The sequence below is a fragment of the Nycticebus coucang genome, chromosome 18 (genome assembly GCF_027406575.1).
Source record: "Nycticebus coucang isolate mNycCou1 chromosome 18, mNycCou1.pri, whole genome shotgun sequence".
Lineage (NCBI taxonomy): Eukaryota > Metazoa > Chordata > Mammalia > Primates > Lorisidae > Nycticebus > Nycticebus coucang.
In genome coordinates, this window is record NC_069797.1 from 54,431,385 (window position 1) to 54,454,681 (window position 23,297).

A 23,297-nucleotide genomic window follows, 5' to 3' on the forward strand; every position below is an offset into this window, starting at 1 on the left:
GGATCTCAGTGATTTCAGAACACCCAGGTGTGGGACTTTCAGAGTACAGGGAGTCTGGGGACATTTGGGGGGAGTCTCAGTGACTACAATCAAAAAACTCAAACCTGCAAGGAAAGACTTTAGACCCCCTCCCAATTTATAGTGGAGAAGAAATGGGGGCAAGAAGGAGGGGGTCCTCTACAGCCAGCACTCAGCAGGGAGGGCCCCAGCATCTGTCTAGCTGCCAAGTCCTGCTACTTGGCCTTGGGGCAGCCCCACAGGAAAGGGGGCACACTGAGGCCTGGTGGGGCCAGGCATGCGCTGACCCACCTCCAGTTCTGCAATGATGCGATCCTCATCGTCCTCGTCCTTGATGGCAGAAGCCATGATAGGTGGGGTGGAGGCCGGGCGGGCCACCTCAGAAACAGCCCGGCGCAGCTTCACCTGGGGTTTCTGCACCTCCAGCTCCTCAGACTCAGCCTTCTATAAGACCCAGGACCACTGTCAAGCTCAGGCTCTAGCCCCCTCCAACCCCAGCTCACCCTCAGCACCATCTCCCACCTATCCCAGCTCTCATCTGCCATGTCTGCCGTCCCCTGCCAGGTGTCCCCCAGTAGGCAGGGCCCTGGGTGGACTTGGGGCAAATACACATACCCAGGATCCCAAGCTAGAACGACAGTCACCACCTTCCACTTCCTCTGAGAAAGGGGTCCTCTCTCCCAGCCCAGAGGTCTCCAGATGTCATCTCAGGCTTCACCCTAACTCAATCTGCTGGTCCCCTGCCCAGGGTGGGAGCGGTACCTTGATGAAGGCTGAGTCTTTCTTGCTGGTGACCACCACCTCTCCAGTGCGCGTGGTGGTCAGGCCGTGGGAGGAAGGGAAGCTTCGGCGGGGAGGGGGCGGTGGGGGCGACTTGGAAGGCTTCTCCGTGCGGTATCTGGGCACTGTCAGCTCATCTGCAGTCAGCCAAGGGGCTGGGAGTCAGGGGATCCACAACCCTGGAGCCAACACACTACCTCTGCCTCCCAGGGATAAAACTCACTCCTTCCTCCAGGGAGGACCAGGAGGAGGAGAAAGAAAAACTCAGGGGCAAGGACAGGGCCCCTCCTTCTCTCACCTCCCCTGCCATCAGCCCTGAGTTCTACCCCTCTTCCTCTTAGAGCATGCCAACCCCTCTCTACACAAAGTGTGGTCCCTGGGCCAGGGAACTGACCCTCCTCCTACAAGACAAAGGACCTACAAGTTTGGCATGCCCCATCTTGGGAGCTCATTAGAAATGCAGGCAGCTCAGGTGCTCCCCACCCCACCACCCCTTAAACAGGAATTCGCAGTTTAAGAGACCTGGTGATCCCTGCGCACAGCTGAAGAGGTGCTACCCTCACCAGCTTCTTCATCTGCCTCTCTGTCCTCTGCCCAGCTCTGTTGCTTTTCCACATTGAACCCTGCCCTGCCTACTGGGCTCTCCCTAACCCAGTGCCCTCTCCAGTCTTGTTCCCAGGGCAATTTGCTCAGCGTGACTCTGCCCCGTTTTGATCCTCCAGTGGCTCCCCATCACCCCAACCCCATCCAAACTCCTCAGCCCAGCATTCTCTGCACTTGTCAGTCCCTCTCCTTGGAATGCCCTCTCTCACTGGCCAGGGAAGTGATTACTTATTTTCTTCTTTTTTTTTTTTTTTGCAGTTTTTGACTATCTTTTTTTTTTGTGGTTTTTGGCCGGGGCTGGGTTTGAACCCGCTACCTCCGGCATATGGGACTGGCGCCCTACTCCTTGAGCCACAGGCACCGCCCTTTTTTTGCAGTTTTTGGCTGGGGCTGGGTTTGAACCCACCACCTCTGGTATATGGGGCCAGGGCCCTACTCCTTGAACCACAGACACCGCCCGTGATTACTTATTTTGAAAACTCCAGTGGAAAGTACTCCTCTAGGAAGCTCTCCTGCCCTCCTGGGGCCTCCTCTAGGGCTGCACAGCACCAGGGCTCACCTCTGCCATTGTACTTGGCACCCACATTCTATTTCTGGTTTATACACCAGGTATGGCTTGGGATAGATTACTTAACCATTTTGAGCCTTAGTGTCCTCATGGGTAACATGGAAATAATTACCATATCTGCCTCCTGGGGTTGTTGTAAAATTATAAGGATTAATACATGGAAGCCATTTGGAAGAGTTCTTATTGGATAGTAAGTGCACAACAAACAGAAATGTTAGTATTATTTCCTTCACAACTTCTTCTTTTTTATTTTTTATTTTTCTGAGACAGGGTCTTGCTCTGGCTCCCAAACCAGAGTGCAGTGATGTTGCTGTAACTCATAGCAACCTCACGTGCCTGGGTTCAAGCCATCCTCCTGCCTCAGCTTCCCAAATAGCTGGGACTATAGAAAACACCCACCACACCCAGCTAATTTTCTCTATTTTTTGTAGAAATGGGTCTTGCTCTTGCTTAGGCTGGTCTTAAACTTCTGACCTCAAGCGATCCTCTCACCTCAGCCGCTCAGAGTGCTAAGATTACAGGCATGAGCCACCCCACACAGCCATCTCTCACTAAATTTTGAGCTCCTTAAAATCAAACCCTGCCTTATTTCTATATCCCCAGCACCTAGCACACAGTAAGTACTTAACAAATAGGTGTTGGAGGAAAGAATAAATAAATGCATGATGACTGCCACTTCTGGTCCAGATTTCTGCCTCTTGGTGAGCTCGCTGATAGGCTGAGGAGCCCGAGAACTGTGTCAGCATCAATAGCAGTGCTGTCATGTGCCCCCAGCACAACCTGGTTGGTGGCACATGCTCAGTCAAGATGTGTAGGTGGATGGCTCTGCCTGGATCTGCACATCCCCCCAGAGTGGTGCTCTTGGCAGCTCTCAGGGTAGCGGGAAAAGCCCTAGGCAGAGCCCACTCACCAGTACTTCTGGGTCTCAGTCTTCCCTTAGAAGGTGGCTGATGCCCTAGAGCCGCCCTCCTCTGGCAGCCCAACCACAGCGATTCCTATTTCCCAATGCTCCCCACCCCTGTCATCCTGACAGCACCTGCAGATGGGGGCCACCCACTCTGGACTCTTCTCCAGTCCCTGCTACCCTCATACCTGAACCCCTTCTTCCACTGGGCTCCGTTCGAGGAGCTGCCTTCTGGCCGTGGGGGGCCTTGGGAGGCTTATGGTCTGGGGTGGGGGCTGGGCCCGGGGGTGCCTTGCTTGCACAGTCCAGGTCAGGTATGGCCTTGAGCAGCTCTGCCTGGGTCTCCTCCAATAGCCGGTTGATGTCCTTGGCGCTGTACTGGGTCAGAGCTGCCCTCTTCTCCTCCCAGTCTCGCTCTGCAGCCTTGTGGGAGTGGGGGCTGAGAGTCAGGACTGGGGCGGTTAGCCTGCTTAGGTATCTCTGGGGCCTCACTTCTTCCCCCCAGTCACACGCAAGGAATAGAAAAGGAAGGCTCACATTTGATCCAGCCCCCGCCCAGCACCCTCTGACTTCTCCAGGGGTATTCCACACTATCCCCATGGGTCAGAAATGCCACTTCAAGTATTCTTGATATACTTAGACCTGTTTCTGGACATTCTGTTCTGTTTCATTGACCACAGTCTGTTCTGGTGCTAACACCACACTGATTTGATTATTATAGCTTTAGAATATGCTTTCTGTCTAGCAGGACTAATGTCACCCTCATTATGCTTCTTAGACTTCCATTAGGGAACTGACCCTCCTCCTACAAGAGAAAGGACCTACAAGTTTGGCATGCCCCACCCTAGAGTGGTGGTAAGAACCTATGAACCAGACCCCACCCTCAATCCCAGGCCCCAGCACCTCAACGGACACAGCCTTGTCCACATTTCTCTTGCCAGGAGTGTCTAGGCCTTTGGTAGGGTTGCCCCCCTTGGGGGTGAGTGGGGCTCCCTCAGTTGGCCCACTCAGCTCATGGAGGTTCAGCGGGGGACTGGGGGGTGGCATTTCAAAGTCCAAGCTCTTGTTGAAGTCAGTCTCAGCCATCACCTTCTTAGGGGATTGATTCAGAAGGTTGTTGGGGGGTGGCCACACACCCTCGTCCACTTGCCTAGTGTTGGGAGAGTTAGGAGCAGCTGTGAGGCCAGCAGGGTGGTGGCCCCCCCTTAGGGGGGGTTGGCCTGAGGGAAGTGGGGTATGAGATGGGCTCTGGGATCTTGCAGGAGAGGTGGGAGAGCCAGGGTAGGAGTGACTGATCCCAGCATAAGGGAAAGCTGAGCCTATGGCATGCAAGGGGTCACAGGTCAGAGTAGACCAACCTTTCCGGGAGTCGGGATAAGGGCTCAGGTTGACTTATGGATCTGGGCCAGGTATGTGACCCCAAGGGAAATCAGAAGTCAGGGACAGAATGACCTTCGGATCTGGGCCAGCGTCTCTGTGACTCCACGGCAGCGCTTGAGGAGCCCATCCAGACGCTGGGGCTCTTCCTTCAGGAACTTCACTGCCTCTACCTCCACACGCAGCACAACCCGCATCTTGCTCTGCAGGCCTGGGAAGTGAGCTGAGGGGACAGGAAGGGGTGAGCTGGGGCCAGAGAGAGCACTGAGGACTAGAAGGATAGGGGTGGTGGCAAGAGCGTTAGAGGGACTCCCATCCTGGACCATGTGCCATGCTTGCTGGCCCCAGACCCACCCTTGAGCTCCGTCAGCGTCTCCCCAAGCTGCTTCAGCACCAGCGCCTTCTCCTCCAGCTCGGGGCCAGGTACCAGCCGGTGATTGTGGGTCATGTCCCTCTGAATCTTCTCCACTGATTTCTCCAGGTCACTGCAGCCACAGAGAGACCCTCTCAGCCCCTCTGGCCCCAGCCCAGCCCCCTGAAATTGGGCAGCTGGAAAGAAACCAGGCCACCAATTAGACCAAAATTAAAAGCCAGCTACATACAGGGCACATGCCCAAGTGAAATCAGCAATACCAAGCCTCAGAGGGAAGGAGGCCTTAGAAGAGCTTGCTGAGAGGTACTCTGACCTCCCCTTGAAAATTCTGCTCTTCCACAACATCAGTTCAAATATCCCTCCCTATAACTTGCAGCCCCTGATTCTCATTCTGCCAAGGAAGCAGCAGAGAACTTGGAAGTCTTTCAGAGAACTGGAAGCAGCGACACATTCCCCTAAGGGGTCTCTTGTCTGAGGGGACGCTATCCACCTGCCTTTTCTCAAATAATCTAGCCATTTAGCCTCTTTTTCTTTAGGCCAAAGCTGCTTTCGATTTTCATTGATTTCTGCTGAGCTTGTGTCATTTAAGACCCCACATCTTAATCAGACCAGGTTGCCACCCCTTCCATTGAACCCTAAATGGATCCCATCATCCTGGGGCTAAAATCCAAACTCTTCAATACAGCTAAAGAAGGGCCTGAGAGTCACAGTTGAAAATTTGGCTCTGGGGCGGCACCTGTGGCTCAACAGAGTAGGGTGCCGGCCTCATATACCAGAGGTGGTGGGTTCAAACCCAGCCCCAACCAAAAAAACTGCAAAAAATAAATAAATAAATTTAAAAATTTTGGCTCTGGAGTCAGATAGATACAAGCTCCAGTCCCAGCTCTGCTTTCCCAGAAGAGAGATCTCAGGCAAGTAAGTCACCTAATATCTCTGGGCCTCAATTTCCTTGTCTCAAAACTGGGGATGGTAAGAGTTCCTCATTCATGGGGCCATTAGGAGGATGAAATAAACTAATGAAGATGGGAAAGCAGGTGACAAAGGCTCAGTTGCTGGAGCTTGTTCTCTACTGAGCTGCAAACCCTATGCCCCTGACCTGGACTGCTACTGTTGACACCCATTTGGAACTTCCCTGAAGTCCGTGTATATGCTGCCCTCTCAGGCCCTTTATAAAGCTGTTCTTTCAGACTAGAATATTCCATTCATACCTGCACATATGTGCACACGCACACACACACACACACACCACGGGCTAATTTCCACTCGTCCTCAGGAAGCTCCCCTCTAGTCACTCATTTGGAGTTGGGGATCTGTCTCCTACTCCCCCCAATCCTTGAAGCTTCCATTTGTGGATCACTAGCCCCAGGCAGGGAAGCACCATGTCCTCCAGATTTATTTCCAATTCCCAGCACCTGGCATGATGCCTGGTGCAGAGTAGATGTCTGGTAAATAATTATGGAGTGAATGAGCAAGTGAAAGAAGGACCTGCTGCCCAGGTAGGCCATTTCAATTCTGTGCCTGAGTCACTGACATCCCTGACCCACATGCAGGATGTTACATACATTCCTGTCAAATCCCATCTGTTGGATTTCAGTTCAATCCAGGTTCGAACAACTTCTGAATCGCAGTTCTACCATCCAACAGATTTGCTCTCCCTTAAAGCTCTGTGTCATCAGTAAATCTTATCAGCATGCCTTATACATCTTCATCCAACTAGCAGGAGAAAAGACAGACCAAGTTGGAGTCAAGGGCAAAATCCTTGTGACTCAGCACTACCAGTTAAAGAGCTATCTTGTATTAAGCATTTACTGCACGCCAGCTGCTACACTCAGCCCTTGACGTTCATTACCTTAATTAATCCTTAAAGTAAATCCTGTAGGTGGGAACAGTTATTACCTCCTGTTTACACATGGACACCAGACTGCATTTCCCAGCCTCCTTTGCATAAATGGCCATTCAACTGAGCTCTAACCTATGGAATATGAGTGGATGGGGTACATGCCACTTCCAGATGTGGCCCATAAAAACCTTCCACTAAGCTCCTCCATGCTCACTTCTCCTTCTGGTAAGCTGGAAATTCTCTGGGTGATCTTGGAGAGCACATTTTGAAGATTGCAGACCTCCATCAGCCTACGTCCCGGAATGACTACATGGAGGAAAGCCAACCTGTTAATCCACCCAATACTGTCTGATGTGAAAGAAAGATATGTCTGTTACTTCTGAACCATTATACAATTTGGGAGCTTATTTGTTATAGCATTTAACCCTAACTAATTCATTAGCTACTCTAACTAAGGCTTTGGCATTTAAAAAGAAAAAGACTAAAAGAGCCTCAGAACATTAACTAGTCCAAGATCATGCAACCATTTTGTGGCAAACAAGATCTACTCACATCTGACTTCTGCCATTCATTCTGCTGAATCTCACTTCCACACTGGATCAACATCACTCACACACCCCACCCTGTCCTATTCCCATCCGCTCCACCACATGAGAAAGAACAACTCTTTTCTGCTTGCGCCAGACTGACCCAGGCTGTGCTGTTTTTGTAAAATGGTCACTCTCCAACATCACTTTAAGGTAGATGAGGCAGCCCTCATTTAAAGGAGGCTCAGATAAGCCTTTAGGATGAAGCAACATTGCAATCATCAGGTGGAAGGAACCAGGCCCCTGCTTAGATTCAATTAGTGCCTTGATTTTCTAACCATCCGATATACTAAAGTTTGAGGGCCCCTAACTGGACTGCAAATGAGTCCCAGGCCAGCTGGTTTAGGCACTGGATCAGAGAGTGACTGGGCCTAGTCCTGGAGGGGTCAAGACAGGAGGGTCAGTATGGAACTAGCTAAATAATTTTCAAGGCCCAATGCAAAATGAAAGTTGTACCCCTAGTTCAAAAAACAGTAAGAATTCAAGACAGTGAAAGAAGAGCATTAAACCAAGCATGGGGCCCTTCTGAGTATGAGCCCCAGGTGACTGCACAGATCACATGCCCTCAAAGCTTGCGCTGGGTTAGCCAAGGCTGACCCTTCAGGCGATGTCCAGATAGAGCTTAAGTCCTGGGCTGAATGAACAGGTGAGTGAGCCAAGAAGAATGAACTAGGCTTAACCTCCAGCAAGATGCCAGGAAAGGGGAAGGAGCTGGCACAGTGGAACAAGAGTCAGCATGTAGGGGCTTAGGCAGCCCTTGCAAGACTCCTGGTTCTGCAGCTGTGGGACTGTGGATGGAGGGACTTCGGGGTTAACGCTTGAGGAGCCTATGGGAGCTGGGGGTAGGTGGGGGTGGGGTGCTTCATGGCCAGGCCAGAGATATACTAGGGCCTGTAGGCACCCTGGGCCCTGCCCCACCCCAAAGAGGCAGAAGCCACATTCCAGAAGCAGTAATGCAGGTCCCAAGCTCTCAAGTGAGCAGTCTGAATAACAGGTTTTATAACAGGCACGTGGCAGAGGGAGGTGGGGGGGGGGTGCGGTGTGTGTTCCTGGAGAACCAAGGCCCCCAGGAGCCAAGGACCAGACACTCATAATGATAGTAGCATAAATTTGTTCTTTCATGTCTTCTGCCTTTGTGCTTTTACATTTCCTTTAATTTCCCTTTAATGTCTTAGTAAAGTTCCTTTTGAAAATTCTGACCCATGGGAAGCAACAAGGAAAGGGGAAAGTCAGTTAAATGAAATTTCCTGGGTGAGGGGGATGGCAGCTGTCAGTCTGCTTGGAGATCTGGCTGGAGTTGTCATTAAGCTATCACACCTAGAGTGATAGGGTGGCTGTGGCCTCTTATTTCCAAATGAGGTGGCCCCTTACTTCATTTCAGCCACATGGTATCATGGGAATCTTTACCTTAGAGCCTTACTGAAATGCACATGTACCATCAGGTTGTGTGGGCCCTGGGCTGAGGAGCAGTGACCCTTCTCAAGGAGCCTCTTACAAGAGGTTCATTTATGACTTAATGAGGAAGCTGGACAGTCTCTCCTGGCTCCCTGAGTCACTGGCCAGTACACCCCAACCCCTTTCTGAAAATAAGCACAAAAATCTTAATATTGGGCACAAATGAGGATGCTGGGGCACAGAGAGGGGATAGGAAATGCCCCAGTAACATAGACCCTTAGTGCTGGATCTGGACTTCAACTCCCTTAGTGCCCTCTGCCACCAAGATCGGGGGGCTGCAGGAAGGAGCAGTAACTCAGAAAGGAAAGCTGCAGTGAGGTGGGGGTGCTCACTCTCTGAATGGACGGTGAAAGGCAGCTTCTCCCTTCAAAGGTGCCAGACAATGGAATCATGGCCAGACAGCCATTTGCTAAATTTGGATCAGAAGACAATCTTCTGTTAACCCCTCCATGTCTAAGCATTTGGCAGCAGGGTGTTCTCTATTAAAGACTAGAAGATCCCTGCTTCGGCTGCACTGAGAAGACAGAGTGGTTTCCTTGGCTATAGCTGGTCTCAGAGATCAGGGGATGAGATCTCCAGTGGTGGCTGGTAATCACTGAGCTGGACGGCTGGCAACACCTGACACTCTACCTGAGTGCCCTACCTGAGGGTCAGTTTGCACAGATCACAGGCCAGAATAAAAGCAGGCAGAGGGCAGAAAGAAATCACACAGCTGGCCACGTGAGAGTGAAGCTGCAGGTCACAAGAAGCCAGACTGTGGACCATTTAGGAAGCAAGCCCATAAAACAAAAGCAGGCATCAATTCAGAAAAAAAAAAAAAAATCAGGAATAATGACAGACGGACAAAGATCTGTGGGTCACAGAGAAATCGGGCCAGAGAATGAAATAAGGGTTCAGAACAGACCAACGCCACCTATGGCACAAAAGGAAGGGTGTTCTGCCTCCCAGCGAAACCAGCTTGCAGGTCACCGCTGCCGCACCCCCAGCCCTCCCTCCTCAGAGAGCCCCGCCTCACTTGAGCTGCTGGGTGATGAGCTCCTCATCATTGAGATAGCGCAGCCTCTCCTCCTCCACCAGGGTGCGCTGCCGCTGCAGCGGGTCCTCCTGCCGCCGCGCCGCCTCCGACACGCGCATGCTCAGCTCCGCCTCCGTGCGCTTCAGCAGCGCGCGCACCGACTCCTGGTTCTGCAGCTGCGGGACGCGCGGATGGACCGATGGACCCGGGTGGGAGGGAGAGGAGGCGTGAAGCGGGAAAGGGCCGGGACAGGCCAATGCAGGGCGGGGCTCCGCGAAAATGCGGCTGCTTGGCTTGGCCCAGAGTCGCAGTGAAGGGGTGGGATGGGGATGGGCGGCAGAGGCCAAGGGCTAAGTTCCAAGGAAGCACTGAGGCAGGAGAACGGATGGGGATTGTGGAGGGAGGAATGCTAAACTGGGCCCTGCAGAAGGTGAGGCTGCAAAGCTGTGGCCGCAAAGGGGTGAGAAGGGGGGAGTGGCGGAAGACAAGGTTAAATTCTAGGGAAATATAGAAGCAGAAGGGGATGGGAACATTTGAGAAACCAGGTGGCCCTATGTGGGGCGCTGAGTACTGTGTGGCTGCATGGCTGTGCCTTGAGCAACCCTGAATGGGACGGGACTAGAATGAAGGACTCAAGCGCTGAGGTTTGATAAGTTTCTGTGACTGGGACAGGGAGACTAAGTTAACGATAAATCCAACGCAGTTCCAAGCCTAATGGCGCGGATGGGCGAGAGCTTACCAAATTGCCCAGATGGCAATTCTCTGCCCCATTCCCAGCCTGTCTCAGCTCATTATTCTCACCTGACGGGCCCTGGGCCCGCTTGAGGAGCGGGTGCATTGATGCCAGGTTCCTGACAGGTGGGACCATCTGTCAGGCGGGGCGAAGGAAACTGTCCCGGTTCAGTAAGGGGGAGTTGAGGGCACTTGGGGGAAGAGCTCCTGCCTCAATGGGGGAAAAAGGAAAGCAGGGCTGGAAAGTACTGGAACTGACCCCCAAGGGATATTGACGGGGGAGGGGGGCTTAGTGGGTGGACTGGGGCTCGTGGAGGGCGGTGGGGACCCAAAGAAGGGGAAGAAAGGCTCAGTAAGGAGATTGGGCCAGGAGCAGGGGCTTGGTAAGGGAGGGAAGATTCAACGACAGAGCGGGAAGCGGTGCTCGAGGAAGGGGAGGAGAAAGGGTTCGGACAGGGGCCAGTAAGCAGCCGGGGACGGCTCTGTGGGGAATGAAGGAGGAGGGAATGGGGCGCGACTTGTGGGAAGGGGTTTCGGCAAGTATGCGGGTGGGTGGGGCAGGGACGGGAGGAGGTCTACCTGAAGCTTGCGCAACTGCTGAAGCTGCCCGCGCAGGTCGCTGGCACTGTTCTGTAAGCCTCGCAGGTGCAACTGCATCTGCAGACGGCTGACCGCAGTGGGCTGCCCCGCAGGGGCGCTGCTGGCTGAGGGCGGGGGAGGGCCAGACACCGGGGTAGCCCCGCTGCTCCGGCTTCCCAACCCTCCAGCTGCAGAGAAAAACCGTGAAAATCCGAAAAAGGGAACAAATCATGAGTCTGGGAGGGGCTGACCAAGATCCCACCCACTCCCTGATCCCACAGGTCCGAGAAGCTCATGACTCTGACTGCCTGTCCCGAGTGGTGGTCAGTCCTAACTGTAGGGAGCAAAGTGCCAGGGCAAAGACATCTTGGCCTAAGGTGACTACTCATTTATTCATTGAAAGCCCAATGTAGCTATTGTTTAAACCCCACTTACACATTAGAAAACTAAGGCTCTGAGAGGGTAAGAACTTGTTGGAGGAAGGTCACTCACGTGCTGAGGGGGTGGCTGCTCCATTGGAGCCTTCAATCTTCTCACTGTGGCACAGGGGAAAACAAACAGCCATCAGGGTGGGCAGGCTGGACCCAGACTGTCAGAGCTGGGTAGGATCTTAGAGGTAATCCGCAGTTCTCTTATCTCAGAGCAGGGAAGAGACCCACCCAGGGTCACCCAGTGAGACACTGGCAGAGTTGAGCCCAGGGTTCAATCTCTCCTTTCTTCTGCCCCAACGCCCAGCCCTATTGGGAGAGGGGTCTCACCTGGGGGTCTCAGGCTCTGAGCCTCGCAGTAGAGCACTTTGCACCAGGCCTGTGAGGCTGGCTATTTGCTTCTCCATGGCCTCCATGCGCTCCCTAGGGTGGGAGGGGGGGAAGGTAGCTCAGAGCAACCTTTCCTTTGACAATTGGATCCCTCCTGACCAGTTCCCCATTGCTAAGATTGATAACCAGAAGAAGCACCATTCCCTCGCTGGTAGCCAGCACAAAGACAGTTGAAAGGGTCCCAAAGCCTAAAGGTCCATCCCACAGTACCCCTCTCATCCCTCACCACTGCCTCCCTAAGGTCCACCCTGACCTCTCCAAGCCTTGGTACGTACTTCCTACTTCCCCTGCCTGCCATGCCTTTCTCCCACCCTCCTTTCTGAAGCTGGCCTGAAGGCTCCAGTAAGCCCCAGGAGCCCTCCTCCTACACCACCCAAGGGAAGTGCAAGTATTTTTTATGGTTTTGCCTCACTAGACCAGGGCAGAAATAGCTTTGCCCACCCTGGCTGTGTGAAGGCCAATGGTTTCTCCTCTCAGCAGTGCTGCCCAAGGGCAGAGTTACCTCCTCCAGCCCTGCACCCTTCAGAGGGGACTGATTGCTGGGGAAGGGTTCCCTATCCTGGAGGCCAGGTAACAGAATACGCTGCTCTTGCAGCCATCCTATTTCTTACCAGCACCCTCCTCCCCAGTGGACTTCAGCTGGCCCTGTGCTGGACAGCTCTCAAGGCTGCAGACTCTATGTCCCAGCTAGAAAGGCATTAAAAGGGCTGATTCAGCCCCTCAGTTTCACAGTTGGAGAAACGGAGGCTCAGTAAACAGATGCTAAGGCAATTTTCCTCTGGGTACCCCTTCCCCACCCCTTCAGGTGTTGAAGACGGCAGGAAAAGGCCGCCCTGCCACTCCAATATGCTCTGGCAACCTCTAAAGACTATGAAGGGTCTACAAAGAACTCTGGGATCTCTGAGTCCAGGACACACACCTGCCAAAGACTGCCATTCCTCCTCCCCACTCCCACATTCCCCAGGCCTAGCAAGTGTCCCTCACCTGGTCTCCGTGTCCTTGGCTGGCACTGGCGGCCCAAACCCAACAAGCGAACGCTCCCCAGGCCCGGGGAAGAGCTCGGAGGGGGGTGCTCCAGCCGTCGAAGTGCTGCCCGTGCTGCGGGTCTTGCCTCCAGGACTCTCGGCGAAGACAGAAGAGGACCCCGAGTCTTTGCGGAAGGACTGGCGCACTGGCGAGCCCCGGCTGGGCGGCCCTGAGTAGGGGCTGTGCGGCGGCGGGGGGCCTCCGGGGGGCGCCGCCACGTCGGTCAGCTTCTGGGGCGAGGAGGGCGGCAGACGAAAGCCGTAGCCGTCGCCATAGAGCGGGCCGCCACCTGCGGCCTTGTACAGCGAGTCCTCCAGGTCGGACTGCAGCGCGGCGGCCGAGTAGGTGCTGAGCGAGCGTACCGAGCCACGCTTGTAGAGGCCGCCGGCCCCGGGGTAGGCGAACGGGTCGCCTGCGGCCGCCGCCAAACTCAGACGGCCCTCATGCAGTAGCCCATAGGGGTCGGCGTAGAGGCCCTCGCCCTTCACCAGCACCATGCCGCCCGCCTTGCCCGCCAGGTCCTCGTCCGGCTTCACGTCGCGCCGCTCCAGGATGGCACTGGGGCTGGGACTGACGCCCTGGGAGGCCGGGGTGCCTCCCAGTCGTTCTGCAGCGTGATGCACTGGGCTGCCAGCATATGAGGGCGGGCGCGCCCCAGCGTATGAGAGACGTGAGCGCGATGGCGAGCCAGAGGGCAGCCCCGACGGTAGCCCGGGCGGCGGCGAGCCGGAAGCCAGATGTGGCGCTGGTGACAGGTTGTTGAGGCGTCGTGTGGGCGATGACTCCCGCGACGCGTACACCATCTCTCTCTGCGCAGATAACAGCCCCAGACCCCAAGAGGGCTGGTCACAAAGGAGACCACTGCCCTTTGCTAGAGGACCCAGCATCTCCTCCCTGACGCTTAGGAAGTCCCTTCTGTTCTCTGCCTTCCCTCTATCCTGCTGTATCTAGGGTCCCTTTCCCATCAGGGCTCCAAGCATGGAGGGAAAAGTGGCAGATGGGAGAGGCACCAGAGGTGTAACCTTCAGCCCATGCTGTGGTAAAGGATGGAGATGTAGAAGGGGAAAAGGCTGAGAATATCCAGAGGCATGTTAGAGAAACCCTGAGTAGACAGGCCCAGAATGGAGGGGAAAGTGACAGATGGGGGGAGGAGCTCTTCCGTTATCCCACAATTAATGTAAGCTATCCTCCACCTCAGCCCCTATGTTCCCGTCTCCAAAGCCGGCTCTGGTCCCAGTGACAACTGCCCAGACTCTGCTGGCCTGGACCCCTATTCTCCTAGCCTCCCCAATGACCCGGACATCTTCAGCCATACCCGGAGGTCCCCGTTGGTGAGGTGTGAGCCAGGGAAAGCAGCATAGAGTGGCTCCTTCCTATAAATCTTGATAATACTGCGGTCCTGGATATCCCTGGGAGGAAAAGGGGGCAAGGAGCAGAGGGTCACACTCCATCCCTTAGCCATGCACAATGAGTAGGCTACTTCAGGCAGAGAGAAGAGGAGTGGCAAGAAGCACCCGTAGCCCCAACCCCTGCCTAAATCTTCTCCCAATGGATCTGTGCCTCCAGCTGCCAACACATATACCCAGCGCCTCCAACCCATCCATTTCCTCAGCCTCAGGCACCATTTTCAGGTTACAAACCAAGGTACCAGCTAGGGTGCATGATTTAGGGAAGAGGGATGTGGGGCTGGGAGGATGGAGGAAGGGGTTGGGGTGGTAGGGCTCTGGGAGGAGGGAGCGGCCGAGGTTGAGCTGGGAAGGGGCTTTGGAAGGGCCTGAGGGGTTGAGAGCCCCTCAGAGGAGGAGTGTGGGGAAGCCCACCCAGCCCCCGGGGCCGCGCCCACCGGACGTCCTCCAGCTCGTAGAAGACGTTGCGAGCTTCGTCTTTGATGAGGATGGCGGTGTTGGGCGACTTAAGCATGCCCATGGTGAGCTTCTGCGGGAACATGTGCGCGATGAGCGCGTGCAGCGTGTCCAGGCTGCTGACCTCGTGCGTGATGTGCACGCGTCGAGTCTCCTCCCCAAACTGCAGGAACAGCACCCCTGCGAAGGAGAGGCCGCCCCCCCTGTCACTGCCGCCGTCACAACGCTGCCCGTCGGGAGAGCGAGGGGAGCTTTCCGGAGCTGCGCTGGCCCCGCAGCGGCAGGGTCTGAGGCCCGACGCCGCCCCCGAGTGCAGGTGCACCCAGGCACTCCTCATACTGCTCGTGGGGGCGCCAGGCCAGGCTTCCAGCCTCTCCACTTGCCCACTGGACCCCAGGCAGTAGGAGCCCAGACAAGGAAATGGAATTGGGGTAGGAGAGGGGTGGGGGTGGGGCAGAAGTTGAGAAGGAGTCGAGATTAGAAAGAGAGCGAGCGGTTGGAGAGAGTTAGAGACCAAAGAGAGGGGAGAAGGGAAGAAACGGGGACGAAGAAAAGAGGGGACTACCCAGGGAGAGAAAAGGAAGCTGAGGGAGAGAGGAGCCTTGTAGAGAAGGCAACCGGGCTGGGGGTGCTGAGGGAGGGAGGAAGGGGGTAGAGGAGGAGAGTAAGGACGGAATTTGTGGGAGCAGACAGGGCAGGAAGGGGAGGCAGAGCCAGAAAAGAGACAAGTGGTGTAAGGACGGGGAGAGTTGGGGGCGGGGCGAAGAAGAGGAGGGAGGAGCCTGTGGCTGGGCGGGAGGGTGGACCGGGTAAGCAGTACCTGGCGAGCGCAGCTTGGTCTGGCTGGCAGAGCGCGAGAGGGGCAGGCTCTGTCGGAAGCGGTTCATCCTGCTGAAGCCCAGGGGCAGCTCAGCCTCCGACATGGTCTCCAGCGACTCAGCCGAGGCGTACGACAGCTTAGCCGCCTGGTCTGCCAGCCCCGGCTGGGTTCCCTGAGTGTGGCGCGAGCTGCGGGTCTACAGGAGCATGGCAGGGTGAGAGGAACCAAGCATGAGCCCCTCTTCGCTGGCTGCTGTCCCCACCCAGCCCCTGGGGAGGTTGGCCAGCCAGAGACACTAGCACACATTCCAGACTTGCTGTGTGTCTACAAGAGCATTCCCCAACCTCTCTGGAGCCTTGGAAGGAAGCAGGGAAGGAGTGGGCAAAGGACTCAAGCACCCTGGAAAAGCAGACGAGAAACCAGCTGAGCAGAAGCCATGGGCACATCTGCTATTTTAAGCTTCCAAAGAACAACAACACAAATTTGTCACCGAGGTGAGCAGCAGAATCATTGAACAAATCGGGGCATTAGTTCCAGACATTAATTAAGTGGCAGGTTTGTGAACGGCAAATTTATTCTTCGAGTTCAAAGGGTGGGGGTGGGGCCAGTAAGCAAAGAGAGCTAGGACCGCAGGACTCCAGCGGTAGGAGGTGGATCCATCATCTAAACCAATGTCTTTGATTTAGGGTAACTAGGAAAACTATCCCACATCCTTCAAAGCCAGTTGGACCCCAGTTCCAAACAGACTCTCCGCCTAGTGCACACACTGTACATGCTAAGCCTGCTTAGCCTAAGCCCCTCCTGCAAGGCACCAGCTGCCGTGGCCACAACCTCTCCCTTGAAGCTGAGGCTGAGGCTGGTATCTGGATGGGCAGCAGGGAAGGATGAGACAGGACAGCTTGATTTGCTCTCTTGCCTTGAGGGGAGAGGAGTCACAAGATTACTTCAATTGTACTTCGAGAGCCTACTTTTGGCTGAAGGCTGGGGCTGTCACTCAGGGCCACAGCCTCTCCCATTCTACCCTAGTCCCTCCCCTCAAACCTGGTTGCTATGCAGAAACTCATTTATTTAAGGGAATAAGATAGTGGATCAGATCTACATCATTCCATGTCATGTCTGTTATAACATATATGTATTATATATACATACACTATCAAGAAAAACCTTGCTGCCTGGTTGTATTTTTCTGTAAGATAAATGGTCTATTCTAACAACAAATCACTCAAAACCATTAACTTTGGTTATCTCAACATTCAGAGAGAGCTCTGTTTTCCTTTATGGATTTCCCTACATAAATTTCCCTGTATAAATTTTGCGCAATCACAATATATTACTTTAATAATTTAAAAAGACAACAATAAAAGTATCTCTAAAAAGGAATCATTTATTCTTCTTTTCAGCTCCCTCTTTCCCCAAATCCTCATCAACCCTAATTAATCTCCATCTTATATTTAAGTTGATTTAATGTTCCAGTTGGAATAGCACTCTCCAAAAGAGAGAACATCTTCCTCGGATGGTCAGTGTGTCCCACTGTCCCCAAGGTGGCCTTGAGGACTTAGGGCAGGGGGTGGGGAATCTGCGGCCTTGTGTTTTCAAGATTGTTCTTTTTTAAACACTAAAGGAGGCAAGAAAAGCTTCACCTTTCTCTGCTGCACCCCTTTTAATAAAATGATTTTTTCTGTAATATTTGGATTCAGTCAAAAGGCCGCATTTAAGGACCTAGAAGGCCACAATGTGGCCTTAAGGCCATAGGTTCCCCACCCTCACTGGGAACATGGAAGGGACATCACAGGGCTTCTAGCCTCAAGCACAATGCCTTGACCAGTGGGTGGACATGGGTCTTGGGAAGAGGAAGGCAGCACAGGAACTGGACTCGCTTGGGTGGGATATTTGTGCCCAGACTTTAGATGCTATGACTCAGCTCTATGCTGACCACCAGTACCAGCCTATGTCCCTCTCTCTCACCTTTAGCCCCAGCTGGAGGGCGAGGAGCTCTGCAGCAGTATGGGGAACCAGATCTGGTCTGGTGGCCATTGGGTTGCCTGGCAACTAAAAGGTCAGTGGTTGCCAGGCTGGTGTGGATCAGGGACTGCAGAATTCAGGCAGAATGAGGCAGCTAGCAAGGATGAAGAGTAGGGGGTTGCCACCGTGCCAGGGGGGCACCAATGAGGTGCCAGTGAGAAGATGGAACAGGGGCCAGAATGAAGGGGGGCAGGGCAGGAATCCTGGGGGTTGCTGACTGCCAAGAAGGCAGGAACCCTGGAAGAAGAGATACTCACACCCCCTGCTGCCCCAGCTCCTGTCTAATGGAGGACACCATTCCATTCTCACAGCCTTTGTAGAAAACCCCCTTGAGAAGCAGGAAAACCTGTCAGCACTTCCCTCCATCCTTGGGCTGAGGCAACAAGCAGAGGAAAGTGAGACACATCCAAAGGACTTCCCAACCATGAAGAAGATAGCAAGAGAATACACAGTGATTCAAGCAAAGAAAGGAAAGGAGCTGCTGCTCGGTATTATAGTAATAAGCACTTGTCACTGGAGGTGTTCTTCCTGATCAGAGGTCAGACAGAGGGGGTGGTCAGACTAGGATCTGAGGTTCCCAGAGGCTGTCCATAGATGGGGAAAGAGTCACTTGGGAGCTTTTAAAAACACTCTTCCCAGGACCCCCACATTTACTAAATCAGAATCTCTGGCATTGGGGCCTTGGGTTTAAGATTTTTGACAAGTTCAATGGTAATTCTGATTTTGAGGTTTGGGAATCAAGTCAGCATCCATAATTCTGCTGGCTGATGATGTTGGCTACCTTGGAAGGCTTGATAACGGCCACACACTGTGTCTAGGATGTATATTACTTCTGTTTTTCTATCTTTACAACAACTCAGTGATATAGATGTTGTTCCACTTTACAGAGGACAAACTAAGGCTGAGAAGATTATGTAACTTGCCAGAAGACTGGAGTTCACTACCAAGTATCCTGGCTCTCAGATCCATGCATTTAACCACTGCCCTCTTCTGCCTCCTCTAAAGAAGCTGAACTTGAGGGTGATTGGTGGGATCACACCTATGGTGCATCTTACCAGGGTACAGGTGAAACTTACTAAATGTAGAATATAAATGCCTTAACACAATAACTAAGAAAATGCCAGGAAGGCTATGTTAACCATTGTGATGAAAATATGTCAAATGGTATATAAAACCAGTGTATGGTACCCCATGATTGCATTAATGTACACAGCTATGATTTAATAAAAAAAAAAAAAAGCTGAGCTTGACACCATCATTCTATGGTTCCTGGATTCTCTGATTTAAAGATTCTGGTAGTGCTGGACAGAATGCTTGCAAATAAAACACTTGAGAAGTGTGGGATGGATCCTTCCTAGGCCTTGCCATGATGCCTAGGACTTGAAGGGCCACAGACTCCAGTAAACAAGTGGCATCTCATTTGGTTCACTCTGCTCTGGGCCTGGGTACCAGGAAAGATGGAGGAGGGACCTGAGGGTGTTCCCCAGGGGTCAGCAGGATGCCTTGGAGGGAGCAGACAGCTATCCAGCTCAGGAGATTCCAGACTTTCTAAAGGAGGCAGACAGACATCCATTCCATAACTTAGGCCTCCATATAAACAACAGGTTTAGGGGTGCAGGGCTGTGAATCTTGCCCTGGCACTGACCAGCTTCCATGGGGAGTAAGAAAAGAATAAGGGACTCATTATAGTCACGGGGCCTCTCTGGGAGGTGAAATCTGAATTCAGAAAACAGGGCCTTCAACAAGATCATGGGGTCTAGGTCCCTAACTCAGAGCCAGCCATTTCTCCAGGCTGTGGCAATGTCAGCCAGTCTTCTTCATTCCAAAATGCCTCTTGTGGGCTAAGGAAACCTGGGGACTGAGCATCATCAGCCCAAATCCCCAGCAGGGATGGCCCAAACTCCCACTCTGGATCCACATGCCCTGGCAGGCAAACTCAGACTTTCCCAAGCAGCAGTCACAGCCTATAGCGCCAACGACCACTGCCCACACCAGGAGGTGCCCGTGCAGACACACACCCCAGTGCAAAGCATGTGCGAGGGAGGAGCAGGGCAAGGGAGGGACAGCACATGCAGTTGTCATGAAGCAGAAATATCACACACTGACCTTGAAACTCCAGTAGTTTGGCTGCTGATGGAAATAAGAGAAGAGATGGTTATGAGGGGGCTGAGAGGGTGAAGGCAGGTCAAGGGGGAGTTAGAGACCCCGGGAGCCTAGTGCTTAGCCCTGGGACATTGCCCCTCTACCCTCCCAGGAGCAGGAAGGAAGTCATGGCTGGTCTTATTCTCTGCTGAGACCTGAACACCATGGTGCACCAACACCATGATGCACCCATCAGGTTGGCCCTGAGCAGGTTCCATGCTTGCTGGTGGGGGAAGGGGAGAACCAGTAGAGAAATTCACAGGCCACACATTCCAGACATAGTAAGTGCCCTCAGTTACAGGTAGAAAAAAGGTACAGAGGACCATGACCATGATATAGGGAACCCATGAGACACAGTCAAAGGAGGAGTGGAGATAAAGCTGAGCTGTGGATTCAGAGAAATGGCATGTGGTTGTGGCAGGCCAGGAGAAATTTCCTGGAAGAGGTGGCATTTGAGCTGGGTTTTAAAAAATGAGCAGCTGGAAACAGAAGAAAGGCATGTTGAGGGGAGAGGACTGTGCGGGCCAGTGTCCAGGCACAAGCAAGTGGAGAGTAGGTCAATGGAATACTCAACAGTCCACCTTGGCTAGGGAGCAGCCTGAGAAAGTGGGAAAGCAGATAGTCTGTTGCAAAGGGTGAGCGGTCAAGGGGGCTGAGGCTAGATGATGAGTGGCCTTAGTTGCTGAAAGAAAGTATTAGACTTAACTGGGTGGACAAACAGGAGGAGCTGAGTGCAGCAGAGTGGGATGAGAACTAGATCCCAGCAGGGATGTTGGGGCAGGAGTGCAGGAGTGAGGCTGGAGGCTGAGGCCAGAGCAGGGAGGCCAAGCCCATGAGGGACCTGGATTACAGATGCCAGTAGCCTCCCACACGGGGTGATGGATGGGTGGCTGGGGGAGACAGTGGGCCTGGCAATGTCCTGTGGCTGGCTGGGTGATAGAGGATGTTCTTTGTACCCCTCCTACATCCCCAGAATGTGGAGCCTGAGATTCCTCCTCACAGCCACCCAGAGCTACCCTGCTTTCCCTTGAGACCAGAAGGCCCTTCCAGATGGCTTAGGACAAGGAAGGAGCAGCCCTGAGGCTGGGTTGGTTCTTGGCAAAGATGAGGGCACCCTGCTGACCGGTGCCAGCCTCAGCAGGAAGACAGAGGCAGCAGATGGCCTGGCCCTGGGGTGCCTGGCACAAGCAGACAAGATTGCCCTGGCCTCAGAGCCACTGGCAGAGGACAGGGACATCGAGAGTCCCCCATAGGGGAAGGACACCATGCCAGGTTGTCCTGGGGGACCTGAATGCTTTCATGGCAGGGAGGAGTTGAGGGGCACTGACGGATGGAAGCTTTACCTGAGATAGACCTTTGGGGTGAGGTGACACAGGGCTAAGGCTGGGAGGAAGAGGTTCATTTGCCAGGACAACCCCCATCTGAGCGACAATCCCCCCAGCACTAGCTCCAAAAGATGAAAAATGGTTGCATGCCAAACAGAAAGGTGACACTGAAGTCTGTGCCCTAGACAATGCCTGGTATGATCTATGGACACAGGCCACCCCTGGGGGTGCCATCGTGCCCACAGATGCCAAGGGGAAGGGAGGCAAGAGGCTGAAGTAACAGGCCATAGCTACAGCTGCCTACAGCCTTGGGAAGGTGGGGAGTAGCGGAGGGAGTGGACATGTGGGGGCAGGCAGAGCCAGGCAGAGGGCACCAGGAGGTTTATGATGAGAGTCATGTCCGCACACCCAGCAGTGATGGACAGCTCTGCAGAAGAAGCCTTGTTCCCCTCACCCACCACCACCCTCACACCAGGCACAGAAGTGTACACACGGGCCACCCACAGATCGCCCCCCACAGAGCCACCTCAGATTCTCAGACACATCCTTAGGTAAGGACATTTCCACAAACACCCAGCACAACAAAAACAAAACACACACACACACACCTACCAAGGCCCACAAGCGCTTAAACAGAAACCCTCCTCTGTCAGAAAGAGCCCAAAAACAAATAAACTGGGAGACAGCCCCCCCATACATGCAGGTGACCCTCCCCTCAGGGCTGTACACTCTCACAAGCACCCCACAGAGTCACAGAAACACAGAGACAGATACCCACCCCACTCACATAGAGACGCACACACGCAGGCTATAGAAACACACAATACATGTCTGTGGCCTCAGAGCCATCCACAGAGAGAAACCCACCCCTTCTTCCCCCAGCTAGCCAGGTCAGTGTGCCTCTGGCCACCTTGGCCACTGTCTCATGTCATTATGTGTCAAAGAGGTGATCTCTTGGTTCAAAAGGGTCAGAAGATGCTCTACTCCCCACCCTGTCACCAATGTCAACACATTGTCCCCAAGAGGGAGACAGGGACAGGAACTGGCTACAGCCACTGACTATGGCATCAACATGGGCCTGGTCCAGGGTCCAAAGTTGTCAGTATCCATGGTGCAGTCACCTGGAAGGGACAGGTCACTAGCAGTAGCCAAGGGAGGAGGCTGTGTGGCATCAGTGACATAGTAAAGGGCAGCCGAGCCCTACTAAACAGTAAAGATAGTTGAGGATCTGTGTTTGTGCTTAGGTCACTTGGAGGTATGAACGACACTAAGATCAAAATGCTGGGACTTTGGGCTCTGATCTGTAGAACATGTGTCTGAATCCTCCCCTTCCATCTTCTGACCTCCCTCAGGAAAGTGGGAAGAACGGTCCTCTTTCATATCAGCCCCACCAGGAATGAGACACATAGTCTCCTGGCAACCCTGTCCTTAGCAGGGGAAATCGTAGTGGGGAGAGGCCTCTGGGGAAACCATCCATCCTCTGTCTCTGTCTCTTTCCAGGGTTTTAACCCATGGGACAGCCTTAGGAGGCTGACAGCAAAGGGCTCCTTCCCTGTTCTCTAAGGGAGGATGCTTCCAGCCACTCCCCTTCCAACTTCCAGCACCCTTTTCCTGGTCATCTGTTCTTCCTGCTGTGCCCAACACAGGGCCTGATATATAGCAGGTGCTCAACAAATATGTGACAATGAGTGAATGCAAATAAAATATGACCAGCCCCTGGAAAGAGAGGGTTGTCTCAAAATACTCTTGTCTGGCACCATTCCCTCCATCTCCCAGTGCCCGGCACTGCTTAGCGTTCCAGGCCTCTTCCTGAGGAACCTCCCAGCACCAGAAACTCCCCTGGAAGGAGGGCAGAGGGCAGGAAGGGCCCAGAAGAGATCTGGCTCCCCACTTCAAACAAAATCCTCCAATACCAAGGCAAAGCTGCCTTCTTCCCCTATGCTCAGGGAGGTTTCTCACCTGCCCAGAAGACAATGAAAGAGGAAATAAAGAAAGGGGTGAGTAGGAGAGACCCTTCCCTTGTAGGGAAAAATCTTACAGGAGGTGGGCACAATGAGAGATATTCTAATAGGGTAAGATGTTAGCCAGCCGTGTCTAGCCACGGGGCTTTCAGAAATGGGGAAGTGGAAACTTCTCCCAAGACTCTAGGAAGCAAGGCCAGGGAGTCCTCCAACTTCTTTGTGAGAAGAGGAAACAGCTTCTTCCCTCTGGGCCTGAGGAGTAAACTCCCTCTCTGCCTCCCAACTCTAGCCCTGATGGTGGGGTCCCTCATTCCCCTGCGGCTGATCCTTTTCCCCAAACCCCTGCTTGATGGAAGGGGCTGGGCTGTGTCCCTTGGGAGTCTTCCACTATCCAGCTGAGGTCTCTCCACCCCTGGGCAGACATCTCTGCAAGCTAGGTGAGCGCATGATTCCTCCTTGACCTCGAGCCCTGACAACTGACGACAACGCA

At 53.7% G+C, this 23,297-nt stretch overlaps 1 protein-coding gene across 18 annotated transcripts in view; it reads right to left on the bottom strand.

The window, feature by feature from the left end:
• Window positions 1-23,297, bottom strand: part of SRCIN1 (SRC kinase signaling inhibitor 1) — a 72,244-nt gene that overhangs the window by 15,769 nt on the left and 33,178 nt on the right. For 11 of the 18 annotated variants that reach the window (XM_053569655.1, XM_053569657.1, XM_053569661.1 and 8 more), the window contains 15 exons: window positions 19,486-19,509; window positions 15,358-15,553; window positions 14,519-14,717; window positions 13,991-14,084; window positions 12,634-13,484; window positions 11,590-11,682; window positions 11,324-11,367; window positions 10,832-11,019; window positions 9,521-9,696; window positions 4,605-4,735; window positions 4,326-4,473; window positions 3,777-4,023; window positions 3,062-3,296; window positions 781-935; window positions 310-462 (listed from right to left, as the gene is read on the bottom strand). In XM_053569655.1, coding sequence (XP_053425630.1) covers window positions 310-462; window positions 781-935; window positions 3,062-3,296; window positions 3,777-4,023; window positions 4,326-4,473; window positions 4,605-4,735; window positions 9,521-9,696; window positions 10,832-11,019; window positions 11,324-11,367; window positions 11,590-11,682; window positions 12,634-13,484; window positions 13,991-14,084; window positions 14,519-14,717; window positions 15,358-15,553; window positions 19,486-19,509 — 2,934 coding nt within the window. The remainder of the gene's footprint in view (window positions 1-309; window positions 463-780; window positions 936-3,061; window positions 3,297-3,776; window positions 4,024-4,325; window positions 4,474-4,604; window positions 4,736-9,520; window positions 9,697-10,831; window positions 11,020-11,323; window positions 11,368-11,589; window positions 11,683-12,633; window positions 13,485-13,990; window positions 14,085-14,518; window positions 14,718-15,357; window positions 15,554-19,485; window positions 19,510-23,297) is intronic. The other 7 variants (XM_053569659.1, XM_053569645.1, XM_053569651.1 and 4 more) reach the window with 2 other exon arrangements.